The sequence below is a fragment of the Phyllobates terribilis genome, unplaced genomic scaffold (genome assembly GCF_046119375.1).
Source record: "Phyllobates terribilis strain yellow unplaced genomic scaffold, ASM4611937v1 Scaffold_9__5_contigs__length_417890890, whole genome shotgun sequence".
In the NCBI taxonomy this organism is placed as follows: domain Eukaryota; kingdom Metazoa; phylum Chordata; class Amphibia; order Anura; family Dendrobatidae; genus Phyllobates; species Phyllobates terribilis.
The window spans coordinates 287,284,501-287,298,006 of NW_027362769.1; the positions used below are offsets into that span (position 1 = coordinate 287,284,501).

Genomic DNA, 13,506 nt, shown 5'->3' on the forward strand with positions numbered 1-13,506 from the left:
CCCTCTTCTTCCCGTGCGGCGTCCCGAAGATGGCGTCCGTAGGCGGGAAGCTGCTGCGGATGGCGGGAAGACGGCAGAAGATGGCGGGAAACGGTCCAAGATGGCGTCCGATGGCGGGAAACGACTCCGGATGGCGGGAAACTTCGCCACAGGTAAGTTCAAAAGTCTTTTTCAGGCACGCAGTACTCGGTGGTTGCGGGCACGAAATCCTGCCGACTACGCCAAAGTTGACGCGCCCCCTGGGCTTGTGCTGTGCAGGGGGATACCCGGAGCCGGGCCTTCTGTAAGATGCTGGGGGTTGTAGTCTCCGTGTGGCGGCGATCCAGTCCGTGCCCAGGGCGGTCAAACCAGTGGCAGTCTTTGGTAATAACAATGTCTGACTACGCCACCCGTGGATTGCGGTCAGTGGGGACCGCCGCTGCGCTGCAGACCGCTGAGGCTGCTGTTTGCGCAGCCGAGTATGGGATAACTCCCCACGGGAGAAGTATTGCCTCAGGGCAGCTAGTGTGGATGATGGGAGTGATGGTGTGAGCGTCCCAGGACTGATGGTGCTGGTGCGGCGATGAAACACAGAGACGTGTGGTGCAGTTCAGGGTCTTTACTGATGGTATAACGCAGACCCTCCCGGGAGTACTGGTTAGCAGTAGGGGCCTGGTCAGTCTGTGAGCAAGCAGGATCCCCCCTGGCCAGGTGGAGTTGTAGGCCTCCCCGACTATCTGCACTCTTTCCTGGCTACCTTGCTCTATGCGGGTAGAAGTAGCCCACGTCCCTGAGTATACCGTGTGGTGCTCACCCGTATGGCCGGTGACTTGGGGCCTTCCGTTAGCCTCCGCTTCACAATGGCGGTGCTGGTCCCTTGCTTGTGACCGTGCCTCCGAGCTTCTAAGGCCAGAGGACATGGAATCCCCTGCCGGTTGGATTCTGCTGCTGGACCTGGATGTCCCCACAGCCTCGGACTCCGTGTCCGGGTTTAGTGTCTTCAGCCAAGGCGAGCTTTCTAGCTTCCAGCCTCTGGCACTCGCTCCTGCTCCTACAGAGCTCCTGTTGTAACTCTCCCTGTGTCTGGAACTTCACTCCCTAATCCCGCCCCAGACCCAGTTTATAAGGGCAGATTCCTCCCCTCCCAGGGTCTGGGTGGGCCGTGTTGCATGCTTAGGGCTCCTGACCAGAGAAACCTCCCACTTGCTCTCAGACATAATATTTCTATTACTGTGGCAACCAGACCCCTGGGGTGTCACATTCCCCCCTAGAAATTTTAGTACTCCGGGACTAAACACATTTTTTAAAGAAACATAAATACAAGGTATAACAATAATACAATAACATATTCACAAGAAACTTTAGTCTGTAGAGGTCACGGCGTTTCCGTGACCGGGTGTCCATATCACCCAAGGTGAAGTTTATGAAAACAAAGGGGGTGTCCATGTCACCCAACAAGGCGAAGTCTTGGCACAGAATAGGGGACCTGTCCAAAGCAAACCCCTTGCGTTGTCCTTGGGCGTGGCTGCAAGGGTAGACTAACTACTTTGGGCCGTAAGGAGGCCACGCCAGACAGGTTTTCTCTTCCGCGGCCGTCTTCGCAAGAGGCACCAAGGTGCAACTATCTACAAAACTGTTCCGGTTATTGTTAATTCATTCTGATGATTCCACATGTTGAATATGAAAGACAGAACACTAAAGAAACTGAAATCCCATATAAAGTCTGCATGACTCCTATCTGAAGGAACTATGTGAGTGCAGACTGGCAGACATTGTTTTGCAGAAGCCCAGTAGGTAATGTAATAATGAAGTTTACTAAAAAAGTGGTTAATTTATAAGGTTTTGGGTTCTGCAAGACTCATGTCATGCCGGTCTGCACATTGACATTTGAAAATGTAATAAGCAGATTGAGGAACGTTTTATAGAGATTCTCTGTGTGTTCTCCTTTAAGATCTGATTCTCTGGCACTCGGCCTCAAAACAGACTCTATAGGGTTAACCTTTGTTTACAGTGCTCTCTCTCTCCTGTTCCTGATTAGGTGCGCCTGCCTTGCGCCCCCCTCCCTCTCCACAGTCCATCGCTGTCAGTATCCATGCTGGACGCAGGTGACTTAATCCTGATGTCCAGATACCCGTGGTTGAGGAGCGAGGGACGGTGGGGGGAGGGTAGGAGGGGCTGAATGCATGCGCCGCCTTCTAGTCGGCATTGGACAGATTGAAGCACGTGATCTCTTAGCCCGACATAAAAGAGTGATTGGCTGAGCCTGTAGCCACTCCCCCTTGAGGAAGCTAGTGCGAAATGCGCATTGGGGCCAGGGGTCACGTGGTAAGTGGGTCCTAACAGCCTTCCTGACTGGTAATAGCATGATTCAACACTGCTAACACCACAAAATGAGATATTCTTGCTTGATTCAGTGAGGTGACACTAACTGGGGTCTGAGATTTCAGCACAGGGTAACTGTGTACTGGGCACATGAGCATTGATAGTCTGCAGCCTGTATTTATGATTGCACCTGAGGCATAGACTGAGCTATATATATATATAATGGTGTGCTGTTAAACTGTGACTTGTGTTTTCTCTGCTCTGTTTGCCACCTCCCGTGGAGAGGGGAAGATAAAGCCCTTCTGATTACTAAAAAGACTGGTGTTAAACTGTTTACTGCAATGTGATTTAACTGATGTTAATACCACTCAGGATATATATTTGTAAACCTGCAAACCACCCCAATTGATCGGTTCATTATTTACTATGGCTCACTGTCTGCTAAATAATTGTTTTTAATTGTTTGTCAGCATATATGTAAAATAAATGGATTTATTCTTTTTCATAAAAATTGCTGCATGTGTAATTACTCTGTCTCTCTAAGTAAAATGCTTAATAATGGAGTTAGCATGATTTATATCAAAGTCTGGTTCTTTTTTTTGGTACATTATAACTTTTTCTGTGTTTTTCACAGCAACCAGCATTCCTAATATGGATTATAAGGCACGTGAAGTGACATGGCTATCTAAAGTCAATGGAATCATCTGTGATGAACCGACATTGGTTTTAAATAAAGGCAATAAAGACACACAGGAAATGATTGAGAGATTAAAGGGGTTGCTGCTGAAGCGGACACGTATCTGGTGGAATAGAGCGTTTTTGGGTAAATACCGGGAGAAAAATCTAATTCCAAGAGGACTCAGAGTCCAGGTGTTCCCATCTTTTGAAATACGAGATGAATGCTTTAGGCAAAAATGGGAGGAAGCAGCTACATCTTGCTCCTTGACCTTCTTAGGCTTACTATCTCAGCTCAACTCAGAGTGTATTACAGAGATGGATGGGGAAATTGAGGAACTACAGAAAAATCTGCAGGAAACTCTTGATAAGGAAGCCTTAAGCAAGCTAAATCAAGAATTGGAGACTAGTTTCACAAAATGGGAGACAGAAATCTATGAGAGTAAGACCAACAAATTTCAGAGGGACATCAGGGATCTCAGCCAGAATAACATATATAGGTGGCGAAGAAGATCTCGAGGTGGCAAAAAAACTAAATACTCTGATCTAAAACCCAGGTCAAATTCTATAATATCACAGACCTCAGGGGAAGACCAAACAGAAGATGAAGGCGAAACATCAGGTCAGAGGGTACTAAGATCTGCAGTAAAAGTACCAAAAGGAAAGAATAACCCCTCCCAATCGAGCAACAAAAATAAAAGTAGGATGGAGGTAATAAACCTGTCTACCCATGTTCTCTCCCCGGCACAAATTCAGGTGTTGGAGAAGGGACTGACGTTCTCACCCACTAATACTTTTGATTTATTTTCAGTTGTAAAAGATCTAAATTTGTTTGCGAGAAAATTGGTTCTTCACAAAGTACATAATCGAGGGATGGATAGTAACAATCTGGAAGACAGGACCCCCAACCAAATAGAAGATGATGCCCTGATGTCTTTAGAAAGGCTGAGTGAAGAACAAACAGAGGTAGGACCAAGTAAGTTCCCTAAAAATATTATGCCTAGATCCGCAGCATTTCCCCCCTTGTCCGCCTGTCCGGCAGTGGAGATCTTTGTGAACTTGGTCACCAATGATTTCCAAAAGATCACCACAAGAAAACGATTAGACAACCTGTCCAGAGCAGAACGTCAAGCTCTGGACGATTTAAAATCATATGATGACATTGTGATCAAACCGGCGGACAAGGGGGGAAATGTGGTACTGTGGCCAAAAGAAAAGTATGAAAGAGAAACATATAAACAACTAAAAGACAGGGATACATATTTAAAAGTTCAAAATAACCCACTCCCTAGTTTCTCAGCGGAACTGGAAATGATCCTCTATGAAGCCTTTTCACAAGGTATAATACCGAAGAAAGTATATGAGGGATTATTGGTGAAATTTCCCAAAATCCCTACAATATACTTCGTTCCAAAAGTACATAAGAACCCTCTGGAGCCCCCAGGACGCCCTATTGTGTCGGGCCTGGAGGGTCTTTGTCAACCCATTTGTATCTTCATAGATTACTATTTAAAACCTTTAGCTCAGACCTTACCCTCATATGTGAGGGACTCAACTGAGGTCCTCACCCGGATTAATAACATTACCCTAGAAACAGATATGATACTTGTAACCTCAGATGTAGAGGCTCTTTACACCTGTATAGATCATGGGCAGGGAATAGAAGCGGTCCGCTTTTTTCTCGGAATGAGCAACTGGGATGGTCGAACATGCGAGTTGGTGGTCGAGCTGCTGGAGTACATCCTCACACATAATTTTTTTGTTTTTAAAGATCAGTTCTATGTGCAGAAGCGAGGCACAGCAATGGGGGCGGCCTGCGCGCCCTCGTACGCAAACCTTTTTATGGGTTATTGGGAAAGAACAATTTTTGGCGACGAGGACGCGCAGATGATGTCATCCGTCCCCATGTGGCTTCGTTATATAGACGACATTTTGTTTATTTGGCAGGGTGATGGGGATGTTCTCCGGCAGTTCATGACCTCTCTCAACATGAATGAATTCAACATTAAACTGACCTATAAATGCAGCTGGGAGAAGATCTAATTCTTGGACATTTTGATAGAAGTGGATGAGAAATTACAAATACAAACAGATGTCTATAGAAAAGAGACTGCGGTCAACTCCCTGCTGCATGCAGGGTCAGGTCACCAATATTCAACAGTTAAAGCCATCCCAGTTGGTCAATTTCTGAGAATTAAGCGGATCTGCTCAACTAAAGAGGGATTTGAGAGGCAGGCTGAGGATCTGAGGGTGAGATTCTCAGAACGTGGGTATAGTAAAAGAACAGTAAAACACGGCTATAATAGAGCAAAAGGGGTGTCACGTGATGCGTTGTTGCGGCCGACCCAAGTAGGCGCCGGTAGGGGAGGCACCATAAGATTTATTTCAACGTATAACTCAGAATGGCAGACCATGAGATCTGTTCTGGAAAAACATTGGCCAGTTCTACAGACTGAACCATCTTTTTCCGGAGTGTTGTCTAAAAATCCACAGATGACCTCCAGGAGGAGTAAAAATTTGAGAGATATCCTGGTAAAGAGTCACTATACTCCGGCAAAATGCAGTCTGTTTAACTTAGGACCACCGAGTAATGGCTGTTACCCATGCGGCGCCTGCGTGGCCTGTTGCAACATCGTAAGAACAAAGGCTTTCTCAACATCTGATGGTAGTAGGGAATTTTTTATTAGACAGAGGATAACCTGCAATACGTCACAAGTGATATACTACGCCACCTGTAACTGCAACAAAATTTATATAGGCTTAACAACACGCCAACTTAAAATCAGAACCCGTGAACACGTGCTTGATATAATAGCCTCCAAGACACAGGATAACATTGAGAGGATGATGGGAGTGATGCTTCACGCAAGATTACGATGTAAGACACAGATGAAGTAATTCTTTCCTTATCTGGACATTTGGACTGACGCCCGGAAACTAGATTGTAACCTGTTTTTAGCTGTCTCAGTAACCTTCTACTGCTATGAATTAACACTTTTTATGAAACTTTCTTATTAACATTCCACTGTAATGAATCATTATTTCGCTGCTTGTAGAACAAAGGCATTTTACTGCGCATGTCTGACAATAAATTATGATTATTAGTATAAATAAAGGGACAGCTCCAATAGAGGCAGACGCGCTCAGGGGCTTCCCAGTACTTGATTATACACTACGTGTCTGTGTATTTCTTGTTACGGGGATACCCCGACTCCAACAAGGACCCTCCATGGCTGAATGATCCTAACATTTCCTGGCGCCCGAAACAGGGACCCGAGGTCTGCGTATTCCTTCAAGTTCATCGACCGGCACGAGTAACCGCTGAGATTGGGACATCGGAACAGCAGATGACAAACCTGGCCAGGTAAGAGACACTGTTAGTTCTCTTACATCTGCTCTGCGATAGTCCGTAAATTTCATGCATATCTTGTGTTGGGATTGAGGAACTAGTAGAGAAGGATACCTATAGCTCGGGTCATTCATGTATATACTGTAGGATCTGCCGAAGGAGAGGTCAGAGAAGGTTATGAAACGGATGGTATGAAAGAGATGTGGATGTCGGGAATAGCCTCATAAGCCGCACTAAGGTAGATGACATAAGTATTACGGAGATTGCCTAACTGAGTCATAAGGTTGTGTCCTTTCGGGGAAACCTTCGCTCACGCTTAACTCCCGAACCTTTGTCCTCCTTTTTGACGGATAAGAGATTGACAGAATGAGCCCATGGAAGTAATGATAATACTCCAGGGACACGATATATAATGGAGACTGTATGGTTCATTTTATGTATTGTTGGTCTTGCCCTTGTTGCCATATATATGTGTGTTAGAATTACTCTACACTTCAGACAAAACGGTCCAGATAAACCGTTTCAGATACTGGCTCCTTAGGACAGAATAGGTAACGAGGAAAGGTAGAATATAGAATATATTTTATCTAACCCAAAAAGCCTCCTAAGGTAGGAATAGTCAGGAAAAATGGGCAACAAACAGACTAAGACCATAAACCGTTTCAGATACTGGCTCCTTAGGACAGAATAGGTAACGAGGAAAGGTAAAATATAGAATATATTTTATCTAACCCAAAAAGCCTCCTAAGGTAAGAATAGTCAGGAAAAATGGGCAACAAACAGACTAAGACCACAAATGATGAACAAGATGTCTATACAATCGTGAAAGAAAGGTGTGGTGTAGAAGCAACTAAGAATTTAGGGAAAGTTTGCAAAACTTTTCAGGTAGCAAGGCATGACAGGTTTAACAGAAAACTATGGGAGGACATTCGGGCTAGAAAAGCAGGAGTGATAAGAGACAAAGGATGGTAGAGTCCAAATTTTGGTGCCTGATGACCAAGAGTCTCTAGAAAACATTGTAAAAGTCCAAGCCTTAGAGGATGAGAAAGATCCTGCCCCTACCCAAATTATTTTAGATCTTTCTGAGGTACCAGAAAAATTATGGGCACAACATGACACCGATGTAGGACTAATGCCAATAGCTCCTGTAAAAGTCACTCCTGTTCCAGGTGTGACACTACCCCAATTGAGACAGTATCCTATTAGTGCCCAACAAGAACACGCCATAGGAGAACAGATAAAAGATTATCTAAAAACTGGAGTACTGATAGAAGTAAAGTCACCAGCCAATACACCGTTGTACCCCGTAAAAAAGAAATCTACTGAGGGGTCAGCTGCTAGGTACCGGATGGTACATGATTTAAGAGAGATAAATAAAATTTTGGAACCTATTACTCCTGTTGTGCCAAATCCACACACGTTGCTATCACAGATCCCAGCAACAGCACGAGTATTTTCTGTCATAGACTTATCAAATGCATTTTTTTCAGTACCATTACACCCAGACTGTTACAAACTGTTTGCATTTACATTTAAGAATAGACAATTAGCATGGACAAGATTACCACAGGGTATGATACATTCACCTACCTTGTACTCAGAAGCTATGAGATCAGTTCTTCAAAATTTCAAACCTACGGATGAGGTTGTAATTCTCCAATATGTTGATGACCTATTGTTATGTGCCCCTGCTCAAGAGTCCGCAAACAGCAACACAATAAGGTTGTTAATATTTCTAGCAGACATGGGCTGTAAAGTTAACAAGAAAAAAGTACAACTTTGTATGACTACGGTAGTATTTCTAGGACACTGCATTTCACAAGGTATTCGGCACCTCACCGCCGACAGACTAAAAATCATTAGAGATCTTGTTCCTCCCAAGAACTACAAAACATTAAGAGCATTTTTGGGAATAGTATCACACTGCAGACAATGGGTTATACATGCTAGTCAGCTTATGCAACCTCTATATGATTGTTTAAAAATCGAGCCTTTCCAGTTAACTGAATCAGCGCTCATAGCCTTTCAAGACCTCAAGAAAGGTCTCATGTCAGCCCCGGCCTTGGGAATCCCAGACTACGCCAAACCATTCCAATTAATGGCTGCGGAAATGTCTAATCATGCTACAGGAGTACTAACACAGAAACATGAAAATAAACAAAGACCTGTCGCATACTATTCTGCTCAATTAGATAATGTTACCAAAGCTGCACCATCATGTGTCAGAGTAGTAGCAGCTGTCTCTCTTTTGGTAGAAAAAGCCTCAGAAATAGTACTAGACCATGCCTTAATAGTACAAACTACACATGATGTACATGGCATACTGAATCAGGTATTGCCAAAACACATTTCAATGGCTAGACATCTTAGATTACAATGCTCCTTACTAATGCCACCAAACCTCACTTTTCGCCGCATATTGTCTCTAAATTTAGCCACTCTGTTACCACTAGAGACAAAGGGGGGAGTGGAAGGAGGTCAGGAAGAGGAAGATGAAAATTTTTTACAATACCACGAACAAGACAATATAATACATGATTGCTTACAGTGTATAGAACAAGAAACACAAGGGCTACCTAATGTACAGGACACCCCTCTTGACAATCCAGACCTACATATGTATATAGATGGTAGTAGGTATGCAGATGAAACTGGTAACTTTCACACAGGTTATGCCATTGTATCAGATCATGATGTTATTGAAGCTGAGCCAATGCAGGCCAGCTGTTCAGCCCAGGAAGCTGAACTATTAGCTCTAATACGAGCATTACAGTTAGCAAAAGAAAAAAAACGCTAATATTTTTACTGATTCTAGATACGCATATGGTATTGTACATGATTTTGGATGTATATGGAGAGCTAGAGGTTACATGACAGCTTCAGGTCAACCAGTAAAACATGGACAAATGATTAGACAAATCCTAGAATCAGCTGCCTCAACCAAACAAGTAGCAGTAATAAAAGTACCTGCACATGTAAGACTTGACACCGAGATAGCTAGGGGTAATGACCGAGCCGACAAGGCTGCTAAGCGAGCTGCAGTAAAACCTCTGACAACTGACCACACTATTAGTGCAGTATCAGAATTTGACTTAATTACACGGCTCAAAGAAGCCCACCAACAGGTGAGTAGAGAAGAAAAAGAAGAGTGGCAGAAACAGGGGGCAGAAGAAAAAGAAGGACTATGGAAAAAAGGAGATGAGCTTTGTCTCCCCCGAGCATGGTACCCTGTTGTGGTCAGTGAAGCCCACGGACCTACACATGTGTCTGCAAACGGTATGATACAGAGGGTCAGACAGAAGTGGTTAGCCCCAGGGTTCGGCCAGGTAGCTCGAGCAAAATGTGGTTCTTGTGAAATCTGTTTAGCCCACAATCCAGGACAGACTGTTAAGACCCCCCAGAAGCACCATGTAAGACCACTATATCCGTTCCAGAGACTTCAGATCGATTACATCCAGATGCCTAAGCATGGACACTATAAGTATGTACTGGTATGTGTGGACATGTTTTCGGGGTGGCCAGAGGCTTATCCAGTTCATACAGCCACGGCTAAAGTCACTGCAGTAAAAATAGCACATGAACTGGTACCCCGTTATGGTATCCCAGAAGTGATCGAGTCAGATAGAGGTACACATTTTACTGGAGAGATCTTTCAGAATGTAATGAAAATGTTGTGTATAAAAAGTGAACTACACACCCCTTACCACCCACAGAGTTCTGGTAAGGTTGAGAGAATGAATGGAACACTTAAGTTAAAAATACAGAAAGCCATGGCAGAAACACAGAAACCATGGACTGAGTGTCTCCCAATAGCATTGTATTCAGTCAGAAACACCCCCCAGGGAAAGAGCAAACTCACCCCCCATGAAATATTGTTTGGTAGAGTTGCCAATACAGGATTGTATTTCCCACAGACTTTAATGTTAGAAACTGAAAGCTTAACTGCTTATGTGCAAAATTTATGTAAGCATGTGTCTAAAATACACTCTTTAGTGTTCTCTTCCATTCCAGATCCAGATTCCATTGAGGGAACGCACAAGCTGCAACCAGGAGACGAAGTCTACGTAAAAAGACATAACAGAAGAACGCTAGAACCCAGATTTGAGGGTCCATATCAGGTGTTATTGACAACTCCAACTGCAGTAAAATTGGAAGGAAAATCAGCATGGGTACATGCAAGCCATTGCAAAAAGAAATAGTGGTGATTGTACTTGTGTTAGCTATAACGATAGATCAGGGAGACCTGTGGGATAAACTAAGTTCCCCAAAACCTACAGATAATAAATTTATAAAACATCATGAGACATTGGTAAACGGGCTGCTCGATGGCGGACAGAAAATAGCAGACTGTTGGATTTGTACGCATTCTCCAATATCAGCCACGAGCATACCCTTCCTGGCCGTACCCATGACCCCTGAGGAAGTGTTTACATGGACTAATTGCTCAGACAAATTAGCAAATAACCAAACCGTTAATTCTAGATTATGGAACACCACTGTTGCCATCCCAGTTGTGGGGTGGGTGGGATTTCCCTGGTGGCAAGGTAATATGACCGGAAAAATAAACAACTTACAATATTTAGCGTTTAAAGGAGGTGTATGGGTTCCTAGAAATAAGACGGGACTAACAGACTTAGGGTTAATTCCTACAGAAAATATACAACTCAGTTTTAGTAGCACAATATCTTCTTCTCAACCTTTTAAACCTGATATAGTAGAAAAATACATACACAATAATGGTTGGAAATATTCACAATTATTCCCCGATGGAAACAATGATACATGTTCAAAAATACCAGGTAATATATTATGTAATGAGTCAAGTGCATATGACCCAGGTACACCGACTTGTGAAAATCCAGATGCAGGATACTGTAGTCCATTAGGTCAAAAAACCCCTTGGTGTATACTTCAGAATGTATCTAAATTTTTAGATTTGGTACATAGGTTGGTGCTCCAACACTCTGCAATATGGGATCTGCCTGAAGGAACCTTCTGGATTTGTGGAAATGGAGCATACAAATGGCTCCCAGTAGGAATAAAAGGTACATGTACTCTAGGACGCTTAACACCGGCCACATTTATAGTTCAGAATCAGCAGGTAGACATGCAAGCAGTACCTAAACACACACTATACAAAAGAGCAGCCGACAACTCACCTAGACTTTCAGGTAGGCCACATGTGGTCCAAATGGGAATTCCTAATAAAATATTCAGCACTTTCTTTGTGTATCCAATGTTGATGCAGATGTGGGATGAATATGACAGACACAATGACCAAAATAAAGATAGCTGGTGGTCAGACACCTTCTCCTTTCTCAACCCAAAGAACTGGTTTAAGGGTATTGGAGGTTGGGTGGCTGGAATTCTGCAAGGTATATTACAGATTGTGCTAATTATAGTAGTCATATATGTAGTGTTTAAAATAGGATTAAAAATTATTTTAATATGCATAAATAAGCTTTGTAACACGGACTCAAGAATATGAAAGAAAAGAAATCCCGGACCAGGTCTTCTACCAAAAGTCCATAAGGAAGAATCAAAGGGGGGACTGAGAGGATGATGGGAGTGATGCTTCACGCAAGATTACGATGTAAGACACAGATGAAGTAATTCTTTCCTTATCTGGACATTTGGACTGACGCCCGGAAACTAGATTGTAACCTGTTTTTAGCTGTCTCAGTAACCTTCTACTGCTATGAATTAACACTTTTTATGAAACTTTCTTATTAACATTCCACTGTAATGAATCATTATTTCGCTGCTTGTAGAACAAAGGCATTTTACTGCGCATGTCTGACAATAAATTATGATTATTAGTATAAATAAAGGGACAGCTCCAATAGAGGCAGACGCGCTCAGGGGCTTCCCAGTACTTGATTATACACTACGTGTCTGTGTATTTCTTGTTACGGGGATACCCCGACTCCAACAAGGACCCTCCATGGCTGAATGATCCTAACAACATTGAAGAATTAAAAACTATCCCACGACACTTCAAACTGGAACATGGGAGTAATCCCAAAAGTTTGAAAGTAAGAGGTATAGAACATGTCCAGTTGGGTATTAGAGGGGGCGATATTAGAAAAATCTTAGCACAACGGGAATGTAAATGGATCTACGTTCTGGGAACTAGAGCCCCCATGGGTTTGAATGAAGCTTTTAGCTTTTCTCCCTTTCTATAATAGTTTCCTCTAGGGCCCATGTTCTACTAAAATACTCCACATCAGCAGCACCCTTTGGTCAATTGAAATTTATGAAAATTGCCTTGGTTTTTAACAAAACCATTTTATTTTAAAAAAATATTTTTTAACCTGTTTGTCTTTTCTGAGCACATTCTCTCATTTTATGTATATTCGGGCTCTAATCAAATTGCCCTTATTATTTTCAGGCCGAATGTCAATTCATTCTGATGATTCCACATGTTGAATATGAAAGACAGAACACTAAAGAAACTGAAATCCCATATAAAGTCTGCATGACTCCTATCTGAAGGAACTATGTGAGTGCAGACTGGCAGACAGTGTTTTGCAGAAGCCCAGTAGGTAATGGAATAATGAAGTTTACTAAAAAAGTGGTTAATTTATAAGGTTTTGGGTTCTGCAAGACTCATGTCATGCCGGTCTGCACATTGACATTTGAAAATGTAATAAGCAGATTGAGGAATGTTTTATAGAGATTCTCTGTGTGTTCTCCTTTAAGATCTGATTCTCTGGCACTCGGCCTCAAAACAGACTCTATAGGGTTAACCTTTGTTTACAGTGCTCTCTCTCTCCTGTTCCTGATTAGGTGCGCTGCCTTGCGCCCCCCACCCTCTCCACAGTCCATCGCTGTCAGTATCCATGCTGGACGCAGGTGACTTAATCCTGATGTCCAGATACGCGTGGTTGAGGAGCGAGGGACGGTGGGGGGAGGGTAGGAGGGGCTGAATGCATGCGCCGCCTTCTAGTCGGCATTGGACAGATTGAAGCACGTGATCTCTTAGCCCGACATAAAAGAGTGATTGGCTGAGCCTGTAGCCACGCCCCCTTGAGGAAGCTAGTGCGAAATGCGCATTGGGGCCAGGGGTCACGTGGTAAGTGGGTCCTAACAGCCTTCCTGACTGGTAATAGCATGATTCAACACTGCTAACACCACAAAATGAGATATTCTTGCTTGATTCAGTGAGGTGACACTAACTG

At 43.4% G+C, this 13,506-nt stretch overlaps 1 protein-coding gene across 7 annotated transcripts; it reads left to right on the forward strand.

The window, feature by feature from the left end:
* The first annotated feature begins 2,168 nt into the window (after positions 1 to 2,168).
* Positions 2,169 to 12,841, forward strand: LOC141162116 (uncharacterized). 7 transcript variants are annotated; one of them, XR_012250739.1, is made up of 5 exons: positions 2,170 to 2,304; positions 2,936 to 3,687; positions 3,788 to 3,942; positions 5,735 to 6,340; positions 10,337 to 12,060. XR_012250739.1 is itself a non-coding variant. In XM_073647870.1 (3 exons), the coding sequence occupies exons 2-3, from the start codon at positions 2,953 to 2,955 to the stop codon at positions 12,752 to 12,754; spliced, it is 1,038 nt and encodes a 345-aa protein (XP_073503971.1). In that variant the 5' UTR covers positions 2,169 to 2,304; positions 2,936 to 2,952; the 3' UTR covers positions 12,755 to 12,841. The 7 variants fall into 7 exon arrangements, 5 of the variants coding, with proteins under 5 accessions (XP_073503971.1, XP_073503969.1, XP_073503968.1 ...); XR_012250738.1 differs by having other exon boundaries at positions 2,169 to 2,304; positions 2,936 to 3,124; positions 5,735 to 12,060; XM_073647870.1 differs by lacking the exons at positions 5,735 to 6,340; positions 10,337 to 12,060 and adding an exon at positions 12,717 to 12,841 and having other exon boundaries at positions 2,169 to 2,304; positions 2,936 to 3,952.
* The last annotated feature ends 665 nt before the right edge of the window (positions 12,842 to 13,506 follow it).